The sequence below is a fragment of the Pleurodeles waltl genome, chromosome 11 (assembly GCF_031143425.1).
Source record: "Pleurodeles waltl isolate 20211129_DDA chromosome 11, aPleWal1.hap1.20221129, whole genome shotgun sequence".
Taxonomy (NCBI): domain Eukaryota; kingdom Metazoa; phylum Chordata; class Amphibia; order Caudata; family Salamandridae; genus Pleurodeles; species Pleurodeles waltl.
This window is the reverse complement of record NC_090450.1, coordinates 542560701-542583971: the sequence shown is the minus strand read 5'-3', so window position 1 is coordinate 542583971 and position 23271 is coordinate 542560701. Positions and strand designations below refer to the sequence as shown.

General features: G+C 45.5%; 1 protein-coding gene across 3 annotated transcripts in view; it reads right to left on the bottom strand.

Annotated features, from left to right (window-relative positions):
• Positions 1 to 23271, bottom strand: part of HR (HR lysine demethylase and nuclear receptor corepressor) — a 316649-nt gene that overhangs the window by 137591 nt on the left and 155787 nt on the right. For all 3 annotated transcript variants that reach the window (XM_069213971.1, XM_069213973.1, XM_069213972.1), the window contains exon 6: positions 3894 to 4105. In XM_069213971.1, the coding sequence (XP_069070072.1) occupies positions 3894 to 4105 (212 nt within the window). The remainder of the gene's footprint in view (positions 1 to 3893; positions 4106 to 23271) is intronic.

Below are 23271 nucleotides of genomic sequence, written 5' to 3'. Positions count from 1 at the left end.
TAGAGTGTGTTTATGTGAAAGAGTTTGTGAATATGTTTGTATGTGTAAGCATGTGTGTGAGTCAAAGTAAAGGCGTGTGATGTCACTTCCGATACCGCTGACCTTTTGGTGAATTGTCTAAGGCATATTCCTGCTTAGGCAAAAACAGCTTTGCCTCCTGCTTCCATACATACCAATAGACCCGATTCAGGCAGCGACTGCCGAATTCTGAAGACAAAAAAGGCCTTATTCCCGACTGGAATTGCCTCGGTTCAACAGATGTCTCTGGGAGAAATACATTCTTTCGACTATTTTTTGTTTTAATTGCCTACTTTCCTCTTCTAAAATGTTGCCATGTATGCGCCTCCTGGTGGCTTTGGGGTGCATCGAGACACTGGAATCACAGGTCGCTGCAACGATTTCTGAGCCGAAAGACCACGTGTTGATTTCATGTGGGTGTGAACAGTTTTACTCGAAGGTTTTTGGAGGAGACATATCTGGTTTATACCAAATGCTGAAAAATGTTGTTGGTGAGGCACCGAGACACTACATACCACATCCTTGAGTGGATGAAAATATAAACGGACGCCTGGGAGACAGTTGGCTGCACTTAACTCGGCTATGTTGTCATGCCTGGCATGCGGAGTTGCGGCTGATGCTGTATGATGTCACCAGGTGGCGCTGGAGTGCTACTCCTGTGAAAAAGTTGCCTTACCAATCTGGTGCCATAGGTGAGGAACCTGCTGGAAGGTGTATACTGCATTCAAAAACAACAAGTTGCTGCCAATTTATCAGTCTGAGGCAACAAAGTAATCTGGTCCTCAACGAGGGATTCTATATTACACTGTAATAATTCAGAATAAAGAAATGAAAGTAGTAGTGCTTAGAAATGGATTTCTGCATAATAATCTCGGTAAGTATTTAATTTAATTTCTTTATTTTCACTCCTACGTGTCAGCCTTATTTTCCTCATGAATCTTGTGCACATTAGTCTGGCTGTGAACTTTCTTATTATGTACTTTGCATTATTAGTTACGCTCTGGGAGGTTTGTTTAACAATCGAGAGACTTTTCATGATAAAAATGTAGGTGTAATGAATTTGTGTGTATGTGTGTGTGTGCGTGCGTGCGTGTGTAATCCTTGTATTATTATTGAATATTCTTTGCATTTTTTAAAATCATTTTGTACATGTTCTTAGTTAAATCTGAATATTTTCCTGGGAACTGTGCGAAATTCCCAAACTAATTACATGAATTATCCTCAATAACTACGAACATGTTCTAAATACATGTAGTGTGTTTTCTGATGAAGTCTGTGAATGATCATAATATTTTCTATGGTGTTTAAATGGGAATAATTACATTATGAAGGGATCTGAGCTTTTATGAAGAAACTATGTGTTGACACAATAAATTATATGACTTTTCTAAATTCATTTGCATTCAGATGCAAAAGCATACACAGTTATCATACGTCTGAATCCGTGTCATAACAGGCCATAAAAAGGTGTCGATATGACTGCTTAGCACTTACCTCACTCACACAGCCGCCCTACACGTTTTGGCTGGCACCAAGACCTGATCAACTCAAAGGCAATTGCCATATAGCCGGCTCTTCATAATGCCGTGCAATCTTCTACCACACACTTACCAATCACAACGTCGTGCAGCGGACATGGTTCTGATTAATAACCCATAACCATGGCTGCTCCAAAGTCATCCTCTTACATATCAATTTTTGAATACCATACCGCATTAGTCATTGCCCACTTCCAAGCCAACATTGTGGATCTTTACCCCACTCCAGGTGCTATTGATTTATCCTGTTATGGCCTTGAAAACTTCCTAGTATCTTTCCCCACTACTATTCCAATCGTAATACTAGATGTCATTAACTTAGAACTGGCCAATAAACTATGGAATACTTTGTACTCTCAGCTTCCTATCCGATCACTTACACCTCCACAAAACAACACAGTGGCCCTTTTTATGGGCGAGCACAAAGTGCTCTGTCCAGTCTGTAATCTCTCTTTGGGCTTGAAACCACGCCCATGCTACGTCAGTCACTTACATTGGTTTGTGGGCTTGCCTTTTAAAATCCGCTTGTTTTCATTTGTGAAAGGCATGCATACGTCATGCCTTTTCCGGTGTTTAACCCCCCTACACAGCACCGGTAAAGTACCAAAAACATACGAGGCTCAATGTTTTCAGCCTGGAGTCTGGACTATATCTGTTTATTTTACACGCAGCGCGATCGCGCTGCATTTTACATAGCGCGATCGCGCTGCGTTCTTTTGTGCTTTACAACGCTAAGAACTGTAACTCGGACAAATGCGAGACCCGCTGCATTGAAAATGCTTGCTTTAGTATTGAGATCAAGCACATTGACAAACTTAATAAACAACTTTGAATCATCTTCCTCTAGCCAGGCCATCATGAAAATTCTTGTTAATATCTTACTTGCTCCTCCACCCATTGCCCACTCCATTTCCAAAAGAAAATATTGTCATGACGTATCACCAGCTTTCCTCTAAGAAATCCTCTAAACTCTCGTCCCTCTGCTACACTTTGTATCATGAAAACTATTTAATATTGCCTTGGAACAAGCTTTTATCACCCATTATCTTCTAGAAACTGTCTCCCCTACTGCATAATATTCACATTCAATCCCTGAAGATTAAGATGAGTGGATCCCTCCAAAAGTGAGGAAAAATATAAAAACATATAAATATCTTTCATCAGTACCATGGGAATTCAGTATCAATATGAAATATACGAAAGAGCCAACATTCCATACAATTCCACAATTCAAAGGATTAATAAAGCCCCTAGTGATCGGTAGACTGGTTTATTGTACATCTTCTTGTGGGCCCCCATCAATCTCCTATTATACTACTAGACAAGATAGGAAACTTTATAATCTCCTCAACAAGACTCTTACCTCTTCCTCTTCTTCTGCAAAAGTCACTTAGTTACTAATGCTTATATTTAAAGCCACCACTCTTGCTCGCTATAACCCTACCAGCAACCTACAGTGCGCCAGCCAGAATTTCCGGCGTCCCCCAGAACACTCAGTGCTGCCTCGAAGTTCCTTGCCCTCTCTCTATTGGTTCCCCTCAAGTGAGCCTCACTCCCTCCAGTCACCAGACACGGTACTTCCATTCTGGAATGCAAACAGCTCTAAAAAACTGTCTCCCTGTACTGGATGAAAACAGTTGACGCTGAACCCTCATAGTCCTCACACATTGTTAATATGCAGATTTCTGAAGGTTTGCTTTCATGAGTATGTACACCGGTTTTATATTTGTACATGTGTAGAACTGGGATGTTTTCCATTCATGTTTATGTCTGTATATACTTCCAATACTCATAAACAACCTGAATTACTCTCCTTACATAATCTCAGCTGGGTTTTCTGTTCCTCAGCTCACGTACCCAACATGATTTGTACAACTACCGTTCTATTGTAAAACCTTGAGACCTTCACAGGTGAGTAGTGCGCTTTACACATTCCTGATTGACTGATTGAATGTTGTGCTGCTAAATAAATACATTAATCGCAATAAATGTAGATGCATTTTGATCTTGGGAATACTTATTCTTGTGAAAAAACAAGCAGGCCATGCATCAATACCAGACCCACACAACTCACTACAAAACACATACTATACGAAGCCGGAATCAAAGACATCTCATGGCGTCCACGAGTGAGATTTTAGGGTATCAGAGGCAATACTAGCGTTTCTACAGAAATGCAAGTATTTTCTAGTGTTGAACCCACATGAACCAATGGGCCTGCCCAACAGCAAAGTTTAAGGCGCACACCAAATGTCAGAAACCATAGGTTTCTGGGCACCATTCCATATGTGAAAGAGATGTGTGTAATATGCCCACTCTCCCTTGCCCTCCACTTACGCTGAGGTTCTTGCTGGTTCCAGGACAGAGCTTCTCGATCCCTGCTGATGATCTCACAGAACTGATCTCCCAGGGTGGAAAGCAGGTACTTAGCAGGACTGGGGTTCCGGGTCCTGTCCCTGGGAACCACATCCCTTGCATCCTCGTCTTCAGCTTCATCTACTGTGGAGAGGCCATCAGCCTCTAGCTTCCCATCAAGGCGGCGAACTAACCTATAGGGCAGCACAGAAAGCAGGGATCTTAGATATGGAAAACAATAGGTAAACATTTCTGTTCAGCCTTACACAGCTATGCGTAGACCCTTCATACCTTTTCCAAAACAACAAACAGCATGCTTGACAATTCACCCTGTGGTCCCTTGAGTGGTGGAGGCCAGAAATACCCAGTCAAACTATCCTTACAGAGCCCCAGACTTGTTTTTTAACACTCCTTGTTGGATTACTGGTTTTTAACAGATTTTTTACAGGATGTACATCTGATATATAAATATAAGCAGTAGTAATTGAGGTATATAAAAGAGAAGTATTGTGCCGAAATCTAGGGGAGGGTCACGTGTGGGCTCCCAGATTGTGGAGACCCTAACGGAGGAGTAAACGAAGGGGGAGACTCAGCCTTACAGCTAAGATAGAGGCAGTGAAGTCTTCCTTATGTAGTTCTCCACTAGAGGAGGATAGATTTCCCTCATGATCCTAAAAAAGGGTTGAGGGACTAGCTGCAGCCTATAAGAGTTATCATGGGCATTCAATGAGGTCTGTTCAGGGGGTAGAGTGTTAGCTCTGGGTCCTTCTCCAAGGTTCATCCACAGCTTGTCCCAGACCTCTGCTATTGGGTGTTTCTGAACACCTCTACTCTCTTTTCAGTGTAGGGCCTTGCTTTCTTCCTGAGCCCACCGTAATGCCACAGTATGCCAGGACGCAAAAGACAGCGCCAGGAGCAATTTGCACTTACAAGTAAGTTAGCCAGAAGAAGGATTAGGTCTAGAAAACAGGTCGCAGCGCTACGATTCTTTGGGCGCTGGAGGCGGGCTGTCAAGGATGTGTGTGTGAGCAGCCAATGCTTGGGAAATATAAGCCCAATGAGAAGCAAGCGACGTGCAACTCCAGAGTATATGCTGGAAGTTGGCGTTGGTGAATGAACAACGTGGACAAGATGCAGTGGTTCCATGGAAATTTTTGTTGTTATAGAGCCACAGACTTTACAAGTGACTAACGCTTTCACAGTTTTACAGGCCTTTGAAAAGCACACTTCTGACATGTAACTGACTCTGCCCAAGTCCTTTGAGAAAATGGCCTCTTCATATATAATGTTATAGTTAGGTGAAAATGTCAGTTAAAAATACAATTTTAAACTAAAAAAAACACTACTGAAATTCACCCATTATAGTTAGTTGAATTAAAACTTTCAGGTTACAGTCATCAATGATGTAATTTCAGATGCCATGAGTGATGTTATAAATGATGCCATAGAACATGTTATGTTATGTAGATTTGTGTGGCGCAGCTAATCACCTCCTGAAGGTATTCAGGCGCTAGAGCAGATATGAAGGCATGGGACTAAGGTGTTGGGTGTCCAGCCTGCATAATTGAGTCAGAGCCAAGTATTCCTGCAGTATTTGTTATAAGGAGGAGACACTGATGTGTTGGTGCAGGACGTTCTGGGTCTTGGGTGAGATGTAGGTGAATATTCGGCCTCCTGTTCTGCTCTTGTGAATACCGTGTGTTTGTGTGCGAGTGAGGTTATGGCTGACGCAGGTGTCTGGTGGGTGGTGGAAGTGCAGGCAGTATGCTGGTCTGATGTTGTGCAGTGCTTTATATTCATGTGTGAGGAGTTTGAATTGGCTGCATTTGTGGATTGCGAGCCAATGGAGGTCTCTGAAGTGTGGTGAGATGTGGGTGCGTTGTGGGAGATCAAGGATGAGCCTCACTGCAGTGTTCTAGATGGTCTGGTGGCAGTGTAGGAGGTGGGTGGAGATCCCTGTGTAGAGTATGTTGCCGTAGTCTAATCTGATAGTGATGAGGGCTTGCGTGACGGTGCGCCTGGTGTTCAGGGTAGCCATTTGAATATCTTGCGATGCATAAGAAGACTGTGGAAGCAGGAAGAGCTGACCGCTTTGACCTTCGCTGTCATGTTGAGCTTGAAATCCAGAATGATTCCTAGGTTTCTGGTGTGGTCGGCTGGTGTGTGTGTTGGCCACGCTCAAAGGCCACCAGGTTGAGTTCATGGAGAGTACTTCTTCCCAAAGATCGGCACTTCCATCTTGTGGAAGCAGAGTTCCAGGCAGTTAAATCTCATCTAGTCGGCTACATTGATCATGCCACTGGAGAAGTTGGTGTTGGTGGTGGTGGACTTACCTGTCAGAGAGAGGATACATTGGGTGACATCAGACTAGGATATGATGGTGATGCCTTTTGATCTGATGATGTTGCTGAGTGGGGTCATGTAGACATTGGACAGGGTTGGGCTGAGTGATGAACACTGAGAGACTACACAAATCAGCTCCTTGGATTCTGATGTGTACGTAGTAGTCCGACTCGCTGTGTTATTCCAGTGAGGTAGGATCCTATCCGGTTGATGGCCGGTCCTTGGAAGCCTATGTCATGAATTCTTATTATGAGGATGTGGTTGGCGACTGTATTGAAGGATGTGGAGAAGTCAAGTAGAATGAGAGGTGCGGTTTCTCCCCGGTCCAGTGTAGCACAGATGTCGTCTGTGGCTGCGATGAGTGCTGTTTCTGTGCTGTGGTTGCTCCACAATCATGATTGGGTGTGGTCCAGGAGACTGTGATGTTCGAGGTGGCTGGTGAGTTGTCTGTTGAGGGCCTTCTCCATCACTTTTGCTGGGTAAGGGAGCAGATAGATGTGATGGACATTGCTCAGCTTGCTAGAATCGGCCAATGTTTTTTTAAGGAGGGTGTTGACTGCCTCATGTTTACAGTCTTCTGGGAGGGTGGAAGATTTAATGGAGGTGTTGATGATGTGGTTGAGGGTGCTGCTGATTGGTGGTCCTATCATGTTGTACATGTGGTGGGTCAGTGGGTCAGCAGTTGCTTTGTATTGTACCATTTTCATAATCACTGCAATTCTTTCTTTGTTGAGAGTTTTCTTATCAGTCAGGTGTCCATCTTGGTTTCTGGTAGGCAGGTTGGTTATGAGATCTTTGGGGTCAGATTTGTTTTCAAAGTTGCTGTACAGCTTTTCTCTTTTGCTGTGGAAGAAGTTTGATATCTTGTCGCACAGTTCCTGTTAAGGATGATGGTGTTGGCTGAGGCATCAGGGTGGTGAACTCTTTGGCGATTGTGAAGATCTCATTATAACTATTGGAGCTTGCCTCCATTCAGTTAGTGCCCTTTTTGTATCTCTCAAAAGTTGGTGGTAGTGTCTGAGTGCGGCCTTGTAGGTGGTTCTGGCATTGGCATCGTGGCTGGTTTTTAATTTTCTTTCTAGCTGCTTGCAGTAGCTTCTAGATTCTCGGAGGTCCTCAGCATAGCAGCTGGCTTTGATTGTTGGTTCTTCTTTGTTGCTTGTGTTGGGCACAAGGGAGTCTGTGCACCTCTTGATCCATTTGTTGCAGTTGGTGATGTCCTTGTCGAGATTGTTAGTGGTGTTGGTTTGGTCTGTTTTGAGGAAGTTGAGCCAGTCTGCCTCAATGCCTTTGTATCAGCTCCGACTCAGTAGGTTGTTCTTGTGGGTGCTCTAACTTGTGGTGCGGTGATTTCGAAGTCTTTGATGGACAGGCTGGTCAATGTGAGTGGTGAGGCAGAGTCGTAGGTGATCCTGTCACTTGTGGTAAAGACTAGATCCAGGGTATGTCCTGCAAAGTTTTTGTAGGGTCTGTGATGAACTGGGTGAGTCTGATGTTGTCCAGGTTTTCAAGGAAGGCTGTGGAGCAGGGGACCGTTGGGTCCTCGAGGTGTAAGTTGAGGTCACAGAGTAGCATGAAGTCCTTGTTGATTGTGAAGGGGATGGTAAAGTTTGTGATGAGATTGCTAAAGATAGTTCTTCTCCCTGGTGGTCAATATGTGAGGGTGCTGTTGAGGGTGAAACTGTTGTCCGTTTGTATTCTGAAGGGCATGTGTTCCATGATGAGGGTATTGCTGTCCATGGATATGTTGCATTTGATGGAGTCTTTGTGGACGATTATGAGTTCTCCTCCTATCTTGTGAAGGTGACCTGTAGTGCGACTTTGTAGCCTGCTGGGATACCCAAGGTGATGTCTGCTGCTGATTCAGGGTTGAGTTAGGTTTCTGTGAGGAAGAGAAAGTCTGGCACAATTTTGCTGACGAGAGCAAAGATTTTGATGGAGTGTTTGCTGAGCGAACGGGTTTTGCCAAGCATGTATGCGAGTGGGTGTGCTGGTTTGGTGTGTTGTGAGGCAGTTGCTAGAGTGGGAGGTGATGTTTTTGGTGCTCGGCCATGTGTGGGTGTGGTGCCGCAGGAGAAGCTGCAGGGTGGGCATGTGAAGGGTCCTACATGGTGTGTGGTGAAGTGCGGCGGCAGTGGCTTGAAGCAGCGGCCAAGGTCGAGCGAGTGGAGAGTCACTGCATTGTAGCAGTGGGGGCTGGTCAGACCAGGGTTTCTGGTGCTGGATGTGGTCCTGCCCGGACAGACACACACAGCCTTGCCACTGGCACACCTTTGGCACACCAGTAGCGCAGTTGCACTGCAGCCAGCATTAAATATGTCATGACAGAGGGGGAGGGAGAAGGAGTGCGAGCTCGGTGGGCAGGGCTATCTGCACGGGAAAAGAGGGAATTCAGGGGAGCAGGCAAGAAGCAGGGAGCCAGGAAGAGGCACAGGACGGGGAGAGCAAGAGGGGAAAAGGGCCCGAAGCAGGAGCTAAGGGAGAGCAAAGAGGGAAAGCAGCAAAAAGGGAATCAGCAAAAAGAAGCAGAGAAAAGGCAACAAAGGTGGTAAAGTAGCCCAGAGAAGATGAAAATGGGGTAGAAAAAGGCACTGAGTGAAAGAGAACAAACAGAGAAAGTGGCACAGGTGGCTAAGAAAGGTGCAAAAGGTAGCAGAGCGGCCCAGAGAGACTGAAAAAGGGGGAGAAAAAGGCACAGCTTCCTTTGATGGTATTTATTTTAAACACTGGAATTGAGAGGAAATCTAGTGGGGTCACACAAAAGCTACTCTCTTTGTCCATCGTCTGGATCCTCTCATTCTGCTCTCTACGTTTACTCAGTATTCACTCGCCAGATAACATAGATTGGCCACCTCCTCCACAGGACCAGCAGGAATCAGCCTCCTGGAAGAACAGCTAAAATATATTGTCCCTTGAAACCATTGCTCTTCCCATATTAAGTACGTAGAGTCACCAAACACTTTTTTCAATTGATGAGCATACACTGAGGCCATTTTTTAGGCTAGTCACAAATTCTGAAATCAAACAAATCCAATAAACCATAACATCTTTAGGAGAGTAAAGATATGATGCTGCTGAGAGAGAAAGGGAACCTGAAAGCATCTTACTTTGAACTAGCTGGCTAATGGAAAGTGCACACACTCTCCACATGTAAAAGTGTGCATCTTTTAAGAAAATACTGAATTAGAAAGAGGTCTGAGAGTAGTTCCAAAACCTGCATATGGAAGAGAAATCTTAAAAATGGGGTACTGAGGAAATATGCAGTCATTGAAGAATTACATTTACATGCATACTTAACTGACAGCTGCTTGTAAAGATCATACGAAAGACCTATGGCTCAGAAGAAGAGATGTTGTAGATCAAGTAGGTATTGTAGCAATTTAGAGTATGATGGCAAGGGGTGGGCAAGATAATCCTTACTATTTATCATTTTAAGAGGGAGGTCGGTTACTGTGGCTGCTTCCAATGATCCCCTCTTGGCTCAACAAGAACTTCAGCAATAAGGCAGAGCACTAATTTTGAAAAGCGCAGTTGAGAGCTTTCTGAGATGTATATTGTCCAGGGTATAGGCAGGCGTCATAAAGGAGGAGTATCTCTCTGTGGACCAATACACCTAGCAGAGAAATCGGATAGTTCAAGATAGGATTTAGTGTATGAAGACAGATCAGTAGTTGTTTGCTACTTACTCTTTCAGCCAAAGGCTCCCCGTATAACCTTGAGGATCATTTGGAAAATCCTTTTCAGTGATATGTTCTGTAACACCAGAGAGGATGAATTGTGCAGGTGTCATGTCCCTCAACACGAAGTTTTACATCCAAGTACTGAGAGCAGATTTGGCAACCACCATTGAAGAAAATGAGACACAAGCTGTGACTGAGACAGGCGTGGATGGTACATCAAGAGCTGCAGCAACTTTAATAGATCTCTAAGGCCAGATGTAGCAACTAAACATTTTGCGACTTGCAAATAGCGAGTCATAGTGACTCGCTATTTGCAACTCGCAAAATGTTATGCAGTACGGTGTCTCAGACACCGACTGCGACTCGCTATGGGGTCGCAATGACCCACCTCATGAATATTCATAAGGTGGGTCGCAAATTGCGGCCCCATAGCGAGTATAGGCACTCGCAAACATGGAGGCCTGCTGTAGTCAGCAGACCTCCGTGTTCGTGACTGCTTTAAATAAAGCAGTTTTTTTTTTTTTAAGTGTAGCCCGTGTTCCTTAAAGGAAAACGAGCTGCACTTAAAAAAAAAACGAAACCTTTTGTTTTGGTATTTTTTCAGGGCAGGGAGTGGTCCCTGGGACCACTCCCTGCCCTGAAAAAATATTTTTGGGTCCATTCACAAAGTGGAAGGGGTCCCATGGGGACCCCTTCCAATTTGCGAGTGGGTTACCATCCACTTGAAGTGGATGGTAACTGCGACTCCATTTGCGACCGCGTACGCGGTCGCAAATGGAATTGCATCCCACTGCGAGTCGCAAATAGGAAGGTAACACCCCTTCCTATTTGCGAGTCGGAAATGCATTTTGCGAGTCGGTTCCGACTCGCAAAATGCATTTCTGCATAGGAAACTGCGATTTGCGACTCGCAAACGGCAAATTTTGCCGTTTGTGAGTCGCAAACAGTTTCCTACATCTGGCCCCTAGTGACGCTGAAATGTGATATTCATGCAAAATAGGTGAAAGGCCTTGACACTGACAGAAAACGTGGCTAAGTCTGGAAGGTACTGGTGTAGACTTTGCAGCTGTGAGTGCAGAGAAGGAAAACTCAGATAACGGTAACGTAATGGGTGTTTGGTTGTGCCCCACCATCCTCCGAAAAAGGGGATAAAAGGGTCTGTGTGGAGTAACTTAGAGGAAAGTGGCCAATATTGATTGTCACCTCAGTCTTCTGACCTGGCAAACAGAATACTGGAATTTTTAAAAAAAAAATCTTCGTATGTTAGTATTTACTGAATATATGTGACCACTCTGTGCTTATGTAACATTTATTTAAAAATGTGTTAAGGTAATTATATAGTTCAGATAATGTCACACTAGCAACAAAGTGCTTCAAATGCATATGAAATGAAAAACATAATGACTGCAGCATATTTAGAAAGTAGTACAGAATGTGGGCCTTTTTTGCACTTTGGCAGACACATGACATCTGCCACAAATCAGTAGGTGTCCTGTACGCTCTATATCGAGTGTATGGTACCTCAAGGCACTCTAAACAGGGCAGATGGGACATCCTAAGCTTTTTTGGTGGATGTCCAACATTTGCCATACTCTAAATAAGGGACGTAGATGCTGATTTAGAGTCTGGTGGATGATATATTCTGTCACAGATGTAATGGATATCATGCCTGCCACATTACAAGTGCATTATATCCCAGGGCACTTGCAATATGCTGCAAGGGATACCTGTCACGTTTGTTACGAAGAATCCCATCCGCCAAACTCTTAATTAAGCCTCTAGGCTTTACAGTCTGAATAGATGTTTATTCAAGTTTTTCTAGATGGAGAGGAAGTTGGCAACGAGTCTTTGATTTCCAAGGTATGGTATGTCAATACAGATAGTGTATTTTGAGGGACACTCATATAGTTTATGGTTAATAGAAACAACACAGATGGAATGTTCTTTTGCACATTTAGGGCCTCATTACAACAGGGTCGCGGTGGCAGTCAGACCGCCGCCAATGCGACGGTCCGAGCACCATATAGTTGGACCGCCAGCACTGCCAGATTTTGTATACACGACGGTCTGGCGGCACTGGCGATCCTAATCTGCCAGGGCAGCGCTGCAAGCAGCACTGCCCTGGGGATTATGACCCCCTTCTCCACCAGCGATTTCATGGCGGTAACCCCACCATAAAAAGGTTGACGGAGACGGGGTGCAGAGTGCCCCGGGGGGCCCCTGCACTGCCCTTGCACATCGCAATGTTCACTGTCTAATTTGCAGACAGAGAACACTGCGACAGGTGCTGGTGCACCCCTTGCACTATAGCATTGCCACCAGCTCTATTATGAGCTGGAGACAATGCTGTAAGCTGTTTCCGCTGGGCCAGTGGGCAGAAACTGTGTTTCTGCCTGCTGACCCAGCGGGAAACTCATAATGGGCCCGGTGGGGAGGCTGCCACCCTGGCTGCAACCTACCCATCGGGACTTCGACGGACAAGCTTTTCTGTCCATCAAAGTCATAATAAGCCCCTTAATGTATATCAGCCCACTGAAATTGGCAGTATGAAGCATACAGTATACAAAGTTATCTTTATCCCCAGTTGTTCAACACAGCACGGATCTCCAAAACACACATAGTACTAAATCCTACATTTAGTCACTCACTGACTTATGCATGAGTCCCCCACTTGCAGAAGCCCCCGGTCATTTCAACTTGAGGCAGGTATGAAACCCAAGTGTCTCATGAACATGATATAGAACTTATGTAACTTAAGGGACTGGGTAAAGATAATCGTTTTTTCTCTGCCCTTGATGGCCCCTTGAAGATGAGGCCAGTTCCTACTATGGCCACAGCTGCCTGTGTGAATACGCTCTGCTAAAGTGGAGGTTAGGACATTTACACACTTAGGATTCCGAGATCAAAGCTCACACTCGTTTGAATATATCCTTAGTGCCATGCAGCTAACCTACGTACAGTGTGTGGTCATTAGGGGCAAAGGATAGCCACCATGTGGGTTTCAGGGGGCACTGATGGGAGAGAACCTGCCAACACATATTTGTTACTTCGTTTACTGCAACTGTCTGAACACTACTTTGTTTTTATATTTCTGAATGCAACAGTGAGTCAGCAGGTGTTGACAGCAAGGGCTATAGTTGTAAAGTGGCCCCTTATGTAGTTCAATGCAATCGCTCGAGTGAGCCTGAAGGATAAACTCAAATAGCCAATAGCATTAGGTGAGAGATGAATATTCCACTGGGCTGAGCCAAGATGCGATTGACAAAATAACAAGCCCATGGCTGAAAAAGGCTGGCCAAGAAAGCAAGTAGTTGATAACAGCAGACCTAAAGCCCACTCTATGTGTAATGTTAATGACAGGTCTTGACAGCTGTGTTGCCAAAACACAGACCTAAAAAGATGTGCTTTTGGATGTTGAAGGCCTAAGAAAGCTGGTCCCCTTTAGCTAGAGTGACAAATCGCCGTGACAGATGGCCGCGTGTAGCAAGCAAAATTACATTTACAATGGCACTACCTGTAGATTATAACATTATTTTGAACTTTAGGTTGGAATTACTAAAGCAAAAAATTGGATTTTACTGTTATAATTAGACATAGCCACCCCTTCTGCTTCTACCCCTAATCTTGTGAAACGCATTTTGGGGTCTGCGTTTATTTGGAATGAGCACAAACTACATACATAGTTACATGACAGTACAGAAGGTCAGACTGGGTGCAGTTTTTACTTTAAAAGGTGTCAAACATGCTTGGTGATAAACAGTACTGTGTGAAGTTTCATAGCTTTATTTATGTGGAGTAGTCGTAGTAAATGCGAGAACTAAGAGTGTTATATGTTTTTCGCAAAAGTATTGTCCTCGCGCAAGTAATGGAAGAATTCTGTGAACTAAGGTAAACCCTGCAAGTAGTTCTACACATGCTTATGCTTGTGTAATAAAAACTATGCACAGCCCTAGTGATGAAGGTTATGGAACAATTATATCACAGAGTATAAACAATTTTACAGATATGTATTAGTTGTATAAAAGAAGTATGGTGCCACTGTAGAGCAGGGAGCCAGAGATAGGAAGGTGGCGGAATCATCTGGTGAACATGAGTCAGCTGTGCATGAATGAGACTGAAGGCCTGGATTGTAATGCCAAACTTGACTGCAAGAAGGTGGCCCCAGTACTTCAACGAATTGAACGGGGATGGATTGCAGGGTGGTGAGGTGGCTGGGGTTTGCAGATTGCAGTGCTCATGCTTGGACATACCTGTAGAGGAGTGGACATGAGGTATCGTCGACTGCCCTGGATAGTCGGTTCAAATGTTTACACAGTGCCCAGAATTTGGCTGACTGGCAGCCAACGGAGTAGGGGTGGATAGTAGATGTGCCTGGGGAAATGTAAGAGTTCAGGGAGCGAAGCTGAAGATTTTGTCCAGGGAGAAAAACTGCACTAGGCCACGAAAAGGCTGTTGGTAGAGTTGGGCTTACTCTTGCCGAGTTTCTGACACATGGAAAGGAAGTAATGGGAGGATCTTGACAATATTTAAATCTGGAACCATGCTGCAGTGGTGGTAAAGGTGAAAGGAGACAACAGCCTGATGCAGGAGTCGAATTGAAAGCCAAGATTCCTGGCTGAAAAGTAGGATGTTGGTGTATAAGAGAGGAAGGAGGTGGAAGCAGACAGGATAAGGGGGAGGGGGATTGCAAGGAAGTAAATGATTTCCGTCTTGGATGCGTACAGCTTGAGCAAGAAGCGACCTGATCCCCAGTGAATGAGACGGGATTCTGGTTTAAAGTTAGGGAAAGGAGATAGCTTGGAGGAGGTATGGGACGTCACAGTTGGAGATAATGGCACCAACAGAGGTAGTGTAGATGGGTAATGGTGAGTACTGTGAGGGGGTGGACGGGGAGAGGCCGCACAAGCAACACCAGGCACCGAGGAGCAGCGACAACAATAAAAAGAGAAAAATCAGCCAAGTGCTAAGCCAGTGATGAGTAGGGCGAAAGGCGTACCAGCTTGGTGTGGTGGTTTACTATGTCAAACACTGATGTGACATCTGTGAGTCAGGCAGAGTTGAGAAATGTGCACATTTATGAGGGTAGTCTTATTGGAGTGGACCTGCCAGGCTCCAAACCGTTGTGGGAGGGGAGGCAGAGGGTAGGCCGACTGACCACCATATGCAAAATCAAAAGAGAAAATGGGGTGGGCTGGAGAGCAGAGGAGCTTGGGACTACAGAACAAAGATGCTAGGGGAAGGCGAGCACAATGGCTCTGGGAAGCACGTGTTTAGAGGCCTGAGAGCGCATTGGCTATGGACTTGAAACAATATGAAAACAAAAGCATAGAGGAAAAACCTAGAGCAAAGGAACAAAGGGCTACAAAGTGTACACTATTGCACTACAGCCTGACATATTTAGAGACCTCCACCAAGCGGGCTGTGAGGTCTGTATCTTCAGCAGAGCCACCATCATGGGAACTTCGTTGAAGGCACAGGAACTTTGCTGAACGGCCACCATGGATAAAATGGCTGCTCAGCAAAGTATTTTGATCTTCAAATACAAGCGCCCAAGGACGAGTTTGTAATTGAAAATAAGCGCCCTGATATGCTGGGGGTTTTCTACTAGCGTTTATGAGTCCAATTTTTTGCTCTCCTGTTCAAGACGGTCATAAAAAAAGTATGCTGAAATTTTAGGGCAGATGGTCTGAGGTACTGAGCAATAGCCCAATATAGATGGATGTGTTGTCGGTCAAAGGTTTCCACCAGCTGAGCTAGGGTAAGCTTCACCATTTGAAACACGGAGGTTTACCCCAATCTGAATAGAGAGGGACAAACACAAGTTTAGAGGCTGGGATGTACACCATGTTTTTATGGAGTATCCGTTTCACCGAACTCTTAGCGAGGGCCTAAGTTAAGAAGCATGGATGGGTCCCTACATGAAGGAAGTCTGCACTACTGATCACTGTGTGGTAAGTGTTTTTTGCGTGTGCGGAGCTTGCACTGCTGCTGCCAATCCTGTACTTGCTGGGTGAGTCACAGTGCTGTACATCTGCATGCATGCCAACAATTCCGGAAGGAGGGATTTAGAAAAAAGTAGAGGAGTTGTATTGAAGTAGAGGATTTTGTAAGAGAAGAAAGCTAAAAAAAAATCACATTTTCTTTACAAAAATGCTAGTTTTGGGGGCACTGTCTTCCTTGTCCCAAAATAGCTGCTGTTCCTTGGGGCTTCCAGCGAGACTCCCATCAGTTCTATCTGGCAACCTCCCCTATGCTCCAAGATCAGTGAAACTGTGAGTTGCAGTCATGCTACCAGCAGCTGGTCCTCGGCTTCCACTTGTGCTGAGGAATCAGGCGAATGAGGCACTGCTCCCTAGGGCCTGGCTGGGAGGTTACGCTGGACCTCAGATCAATGAGCACCTTTAATGGTGGCATATGGATTGCGGCCTGCCTTGAGTAGTGAGAGGCAAGGCGTGGCTGTGAGGTTATGGCTGACGCAGGTGTCTGGTGGGTGGTGGAAGTGCAGGCAGTATGCTGGTCTGATGTTGTGCAGTGCTTTATATTCATGTGTGAGGAGTTTGAATTGGCTGCATTTGTGGATTGCGAGCTTCATAGCTGCCTGGGAGGAGTGGACATGCCAGCCAAGACAGAGCCAGTGAAGTGGTGCCAGAGCTAGGATGAGATGCGTGGCGAGGGGAAGAGGAGCTGGGGGAGGCATATCAGCCCCCTCCCCCCCCCCCGATGCCAAGCCCGGACTGCAAACCATTGTGGCTGTAGATGCAGAGGCAGCTTAGGCCCTGACACTCGGTCCTGGTCCATAGAAATCCAGTGGTCTGGTGCCATGGTTCAGTGAGAGCCATCAGGAGCCCTCTGGGCGCACTCCTGAGGTGGAGGTGGCTAGGGTTGGTGTTCGGATGACAAAGCACACATGGCTGTAAGGAGGCAAGCAAAGGAGCATTTCTTCAATCTGGGCAATGCTGTGTCCAACAAAGGGACAATAGGGATAGGACCCCCTGAGAATGCAAGGGGATCACAAAAGGCAAGCATATACAGATAAAACCCTTATCCGGGCTTGAAAAATTAGTTACTAGAGAAAATACGCACTGTGGAATCCATGGTACAGATAGTGGCATAACAAAGGCCCCTGCAGTGCGGGGGCCTGAGCTACGATGGGCCCCCCAGAACAGTACAGTGAGCTGTGACCTCCTAGTGACTCCAGAGCCGGGGGCCCCCCATGTATTGTGCAGGGGGTCCCACTCATGTTTCGCTACGCCGCTGGGTCCAGAATGTGGGGAAGCAGCTGTGGGGCCTAAATGAAAGAGTGCTGATGGTTGAGCAGCGGACTGGGTAAGTGAAGGCTAAGATGCAGGTTTTGGAAAATTAGGCTTTTGTCACAAAGAGTAAGAACTGTTCTCCTTCAGATTTAAAGTTACTGAGGCCATACTCAAGCTTGAGTTGAAACTGGAATTCTTTGAAAATGGAGAAACAACTTCACATTGTTGGGGGTTCCTGAAGAAAGACTGAATGATGCTCTTTGTGACTGGGTAAAGACTGTTTTGGACAACTTATTGGATGTGATAAAGATTGATACTGCCTTGATGGTAAGAAGAGTCTACAGACTGTCTGCGAGACGTGGAGATGTCCTCAGTGCCCGAGGGAAGGTGATGGCAGAAGTAAAGTCTCAGGCCTGGAGGGATCATATTATGCACCCGGCGATCCAGAAAAAGGTGAAGGTGGAAGAAGGCAGACTGTTGTTCTTTCCAGATATGAGTGAAAACATCTCGGCATGGAGGAGGGAATTGCTGGAGGTCAAGAAGGCTGTGGTGCAGAGGTCTTACAGCTGCCGTGAGCTTAGCAACACTTCTGTGAGTGGAACACCAGGGGAAGATATATGGCTTTATACAGGTAACCTCGACCAGGTCTTTCCCGGAGGGGTTGCACCTTGATGTTGGATAATTTCCTAGCCATTGAGTAAATGGTCGTTTTCAAGTGATGGAGCACCCTGAGCAGGGGCAGCATTCTGAGTGTTAATCTGGGGGACACTCACTGAGGGAGAGGAAGGCAGGAGCAGGCTGGTCCTGCATATGTGTGTGGTTTGTGCTGCTGTCTCTCTGCTTTCACTTTCTTACTGCTGGGGAAGCAGTGATTTACGACATAAGCAATAGCACTTGTGATGAGTTCATATAGGGCCAGATGTAGCAAGGCTTTTGCGCCTCGCAAGCAACAAAAAACGCCGTTTGCGAGGCGCAAAAGCCTCTACGCGATGCAGAAACGCATTTTGCGAGTCGGAACCGACTCGCAAAATGCGTTTCCGACTCGCAAATAGGAAGGGGTGTTCCCTTCCTATTTGCGACTCGCAACGCGATGCAAGTTGATTTGCGACCGCGAAAGCGGTCGCAAATGAACTCGCAGTTACAAAATATATAGTATACAAAATCTCGCAGTTACCATCCACTTAAAGTGGATGGTAACTCATTCGCAAACGGGAAGGGGTCCCCATGGGACCCCTTCCCCTTTGTGAATGATCAAAAAAATATTTAAATGTTAGTACATATCCAGGGTGTTTTACGAAAATTGGTTTTAACACCAATAACAAGAGCCAATTCTAAGGATGCAAGACTCCTTCACTAACCGAGAGTGCTGGAATGTCTGCCTCTGTGAGAGCAGAAAGAAAGCTGAATTACTGTGCTATGGTGCTACGGCTGTTGTGTATGTGAGAAGCGAGTTTACACTGCTACTGACTGACAAACGTTCAGGGCTGTGACCTGTCCTACAGTGTGTGAGAAGGATGCTTGCAGCGCTGTACCTTTCTCTCTGTGAAAAGCCATCGCGGCTACCTGCTGTAACCGGTGAGATGGGAGCTTGTCCTCCTACCCCCCGTGTACCACTTCCTGGTGCAGAGGGGGTGTGCACCTTTATTACCAGTGCTGCACCTTTTCTGTGTGTGAAGGAAGCTTGTCCAGCTCCTGGTTGTGCTCTATCCAATCTGTGTGTGAGGAGAGCTTGCCCTTTGCTGTACTTGTGAAGAAAGGGTATCCTGCTGCCTGCGGCGGAGACGTTTTAAGGTATGGGCAAAGTGGGCGCCCACTAGAGAGGGGGTCTCCTGCTAGAGCCAGCTCTGACCGCAACACATTCCTGTCCTAATGTCCTTGAATGATTTTTAAACAGAGATTGTTTTATATACCATTTGTTTTAATACAGGTAACGTATTGGAGTCTATTGCAGACATTTTGCAGAGAAATGTTGTGTTTGTTTTTTAACACCATGCAACATCTATAAAAAAAAGTTCCTTTTTGTTCAAAACAGGAAGTCACAAATGAGAAATGGCAGTGGGTCTCAGGGATTATTTGCAATAAAATAAGTGACCTGCTGCTACATTACAGTACTAAAAACAGATATCAATATTCCTGAATATTAGAAGGAAACACATTTAGAATTTGGACCAGTCTGCCGTGTATTGTCGGTGACCTGGATAAAAAAGGGCATGAAAAAGCTCAAATTGGATCATAAATTCAAAGGTGTTCAAAACAAGGGCCCCAAAATATGTTTGGCCCAGGGCCTCGAAAATCCTTAAGATGTCACTGGCCTGCAGTATCCCAATTCTGCTCTGATGTTGCGCTTCCTGTACCTTTCCTGTGAAAGCTTGGGCTGCTGTTTGCCTCGCAGCACTCATGTTATTTTAGAGAGGGAAGCGTGTTCTCCTGCTGCGGCTGGTGGAGTGTATCGTGAAAACGCCTGCTGCAGCATTTGCTTTTCTGATTTTTTGTAGGATCGAGGCGTGCGCGGCTGCTGCAGAGGCGTAGCTATCAAAAGTCCTTCCGGTGAAGTGGCATTGGGCCCACTGCCCTCCGATAATAGCTGCTATTTTCGACTTAACAAGGGGATGGAGGGTCCATTTCCCTCACTTGCCACTGGATCCTTTCGACGGCTCTGGGTTTCTGTGCCTTTTTGTGGACAGTTGGGTTTGTGTTTCAAGTGCTCTCGATTTGGCACTATTAATAAACTTTAATTTCACGCCAAAAATTATAACTCAAGTGAGAGTGTAGCGGGACGGTTTTTTTTCCTGTGTCGAACTTTCTGGAGTGGGGCGTTGCCTCCTGGAATCCGCCGAGGGAGAACAGGCCACATTGCCTGCTCATCGAAGCTGGAAACTGCTCGATTTGGCTTGCTGGTGGCCTTGTTATATTGTTCTGGCGAAATGTCATCTGCGGATGCCAAGGAAAACAGAGCCAAACAAAGCCTCCCCAGATGGAGAGGAGACGGCGTGGAGAAGGAGGAGGACGACAGAGGTGAAAGAAGACGAAAGAACACAAGACAGCAAGGCCCCGTCCTTCCTCCCTCCTCACTGGGTCGTGTCCAGTCCCTTTTGGAGTCGGGAGAGGGGAAGTAGGGTTGCCACATGCAGAGGCGTTTTAAGTCATGGGCAAAATGGGCAGTTGCCTAGGGTCCCCACTTTAAAAGGGGCCACCTTAGCAAGTGAACGTCATCGCTATCTCACAACCATCTATTTTTCCATTAACGCATTTTTCAATATTGTTTGGCATCATGAGGCTTGAATCAGCATGGAATTGGTAACCCAATGCAGAGTTGTTCAGGACAGGTCCCCTAAATTACGTGTTGCTCTGGGCCCCAAAAATCTTTAAGATGACACTGGCCACCTGGCTGGTTGTACGTGGACATTCTAGTGTTTGCTGCACAACCAATCTAGAGGGCTGGCCCTAACACCCACCCCACAGCCATCCCACACAGGAGTCAACAGTCAGGTGCCCTGAAAATAAAAGAGCCTGAGTGCATGTGACCTGGGCCAGTTACCAGTACCACCACCATGTGTCAGCATCACTCCTTTATTTAGTATGTGGGCCCAGGGCCCAAGACTTGACAGGCATTTAATGTCCCTATTCCTTATTCAAAATATACTTTAATCAGTAAATATTTAAAGAAAACACATTCCAATTCTCTAATGACACCTGACTGATAATTAAAGTAAGCAAAGATAGGATGTGTGAAAATGAACATAGATTACTTCATAAAAAGTTCCACTTAAGAATCATGTCGGGGTCTTTGTAGAGGATTGGCAAGCCAATGGAAGCTTGTGCCAGACTCGAGCCGAAAGCGTGGCTCTGGCTCAACTCGAAGTCCTGTTGGAACCTTGGACCCATAACAAGTCGAATTTTCATCTGGCTTCTGCCCGCCTCCCTCTTCCAGGGATGTGGCATTATGGTCAGGGCTGCCGACCAGGTTCTAGTATCAGTATCAGATCAACATTCTGTGTTTCTGAGGAAATCCCTTAGAGCCTGATGTACGAGACCTTTTTGCTGTCGCAAAAGGCGAAAATCGCCATTTGTGACTGCAAAATGGCCAGATACGATATACCATCCTTATTTTGCACGTCGGTACACAGTTACCGACTCTCCAAATAGGGATTGGGACTCGCAATTAGGAAGGGGCATCCCAAGCGCATCCCTTCCTAATTGCAAATGGCAGTGGTATATATGATTGTTTTGTAACCGTGAATGTGTTTGCAAAACAATTGCAGTTAACGCCAATTTCAAATTGATGTTAACCCATTCGCAAACAGGAAGGGGTCCCCACTGTACCCCTTCCCCTTTGTGAATGCATGCAAAAATATTGTTTCAGAGCAGGCACCTGTCCCATGGACCACTGCCTACTCTGAAAAAATGAAAAGAATACTTTACATTTCTCTTTTTGAAAAGCATCCCATTTGCTTTTAAGGATAACAGGTGCATTAAAAAAAAAAACTGCTTCATTGAAAAGCAGTCACAGACATGGTGGTCTGCTGAGCCCAGCGGACCACCATCCTTGTAAGTGCAGTAATTCCCAAATGGGTCGCAAATTGCAACCTGCCGTATCAATATTAATGAGGCAGGTCCCTTGCAACCCATTTGGGAATGGCAAACAGTGTGGTTCACATTGTTGTACATTTTGTTTTGCGACTCACAATTTGCGATTCGCAAACGGATTGCAAATTGCGAGTCGCAAAACAAAAGGCCGTACATCGGGCCCTTAACCTCTCCGTGCCTATAAACAACAAATGTGACCTTGTGTAATGTAATTAAGGCTCCTGAAGAGCACTCCATTACCCCCAGGTCGAGTCCCCTTGTATATAAAAACTGCAGAAAATGCACATGAGGTTGCAGCTGGCAACTGGGCAAAGTGGGAGGGTGGGGGTGTGGGAAATAAAACAAAAATACATAAAATCGTTAAAAAAATTACTTTAATCGCACTGCTGCACCACCGCTCTCTGCCTCACTCAGGGCACAGGCTCCCAGCCTGCCCTGTGGCCAATCATGACGCTGCTCAGAGCAGCGTTATGATTGGCTGGAGCGCCCTGGCTGGGCGCTTCAATGCAGAAAAGGAGCCTGGGCTTGCTCTCGCAAACCCGGTAACACAGTGCCGGGTTGGAGAGAGCCCTTGTGCACATGTGTGTTTGGCCGGCCTGAGACGGACATCCAAACATACATGCACACCGAGGAGAGTGCTCGGTGCAGTCCCCTCAGTGCTCGTTATCCCCATGGCCCGTCCCTTTAAAAATAAAACAAAAATAAACATTGTTTATTATTGTTTTATTTTTAAAGATTTGCAGCTGTTGCTGCTGGCGGGGCGACGCTCCTCCACCACTGGCAGAGGAGCCGCCCCTGCTTGACATAAGGAAAGACAAAATAGATACCAATTTACAGGCTGATTTGTACAAAGTAAAACCAGAAAACCTGGATAAATCTGACATCCCTTCTTAAATTGCATGATCATAGACAAATATTTTATTTCAGCAAAACTATTTTTTTCTTTATTATCACATATGAAAGCCCTTTCAACTGTGTGAGTTCAGAACACCAATTGTACAAAAACATATTGTGGTGAAATAACAGACTGTAATTTTGCTCTATAATTATCTTGGTCACATACAGCGTTTATATGACAACCGTTGTGCCCCTGAGTTCCCTAATGGTTCATGTTTAAAAGCTATCACTTTTAATAAGTATTTCTGGGTGCAGTGCTGTAATGTAATTTATTAATGTTAAAGTTTCACATATTAAGTAGATACACTTTCTTGAATTTTGAAGCACGTTTATCATATTTTATGTGACGTGTGTTGTGTGATTTAGTTGCAAAACATTTTAGGGCTTGGCTCGTTCACAAGTTCTAAGATCACGGCCAGGCCCTTAGCTCGGCCCTCTCTGTAAATCTGTTGGCTCGCCCACCTCTAGGCCTTTGCATAATCTTAAAACGCGAACAAATGACATCTCTCTGGGAAAGGTGGAAACCCTAGGCAGAAGGGAGTAAAGCGTAGAGGGTAAAAAGCAGAAAGGGGATGTGGTTACAGCAGGAAAGTACTAGAC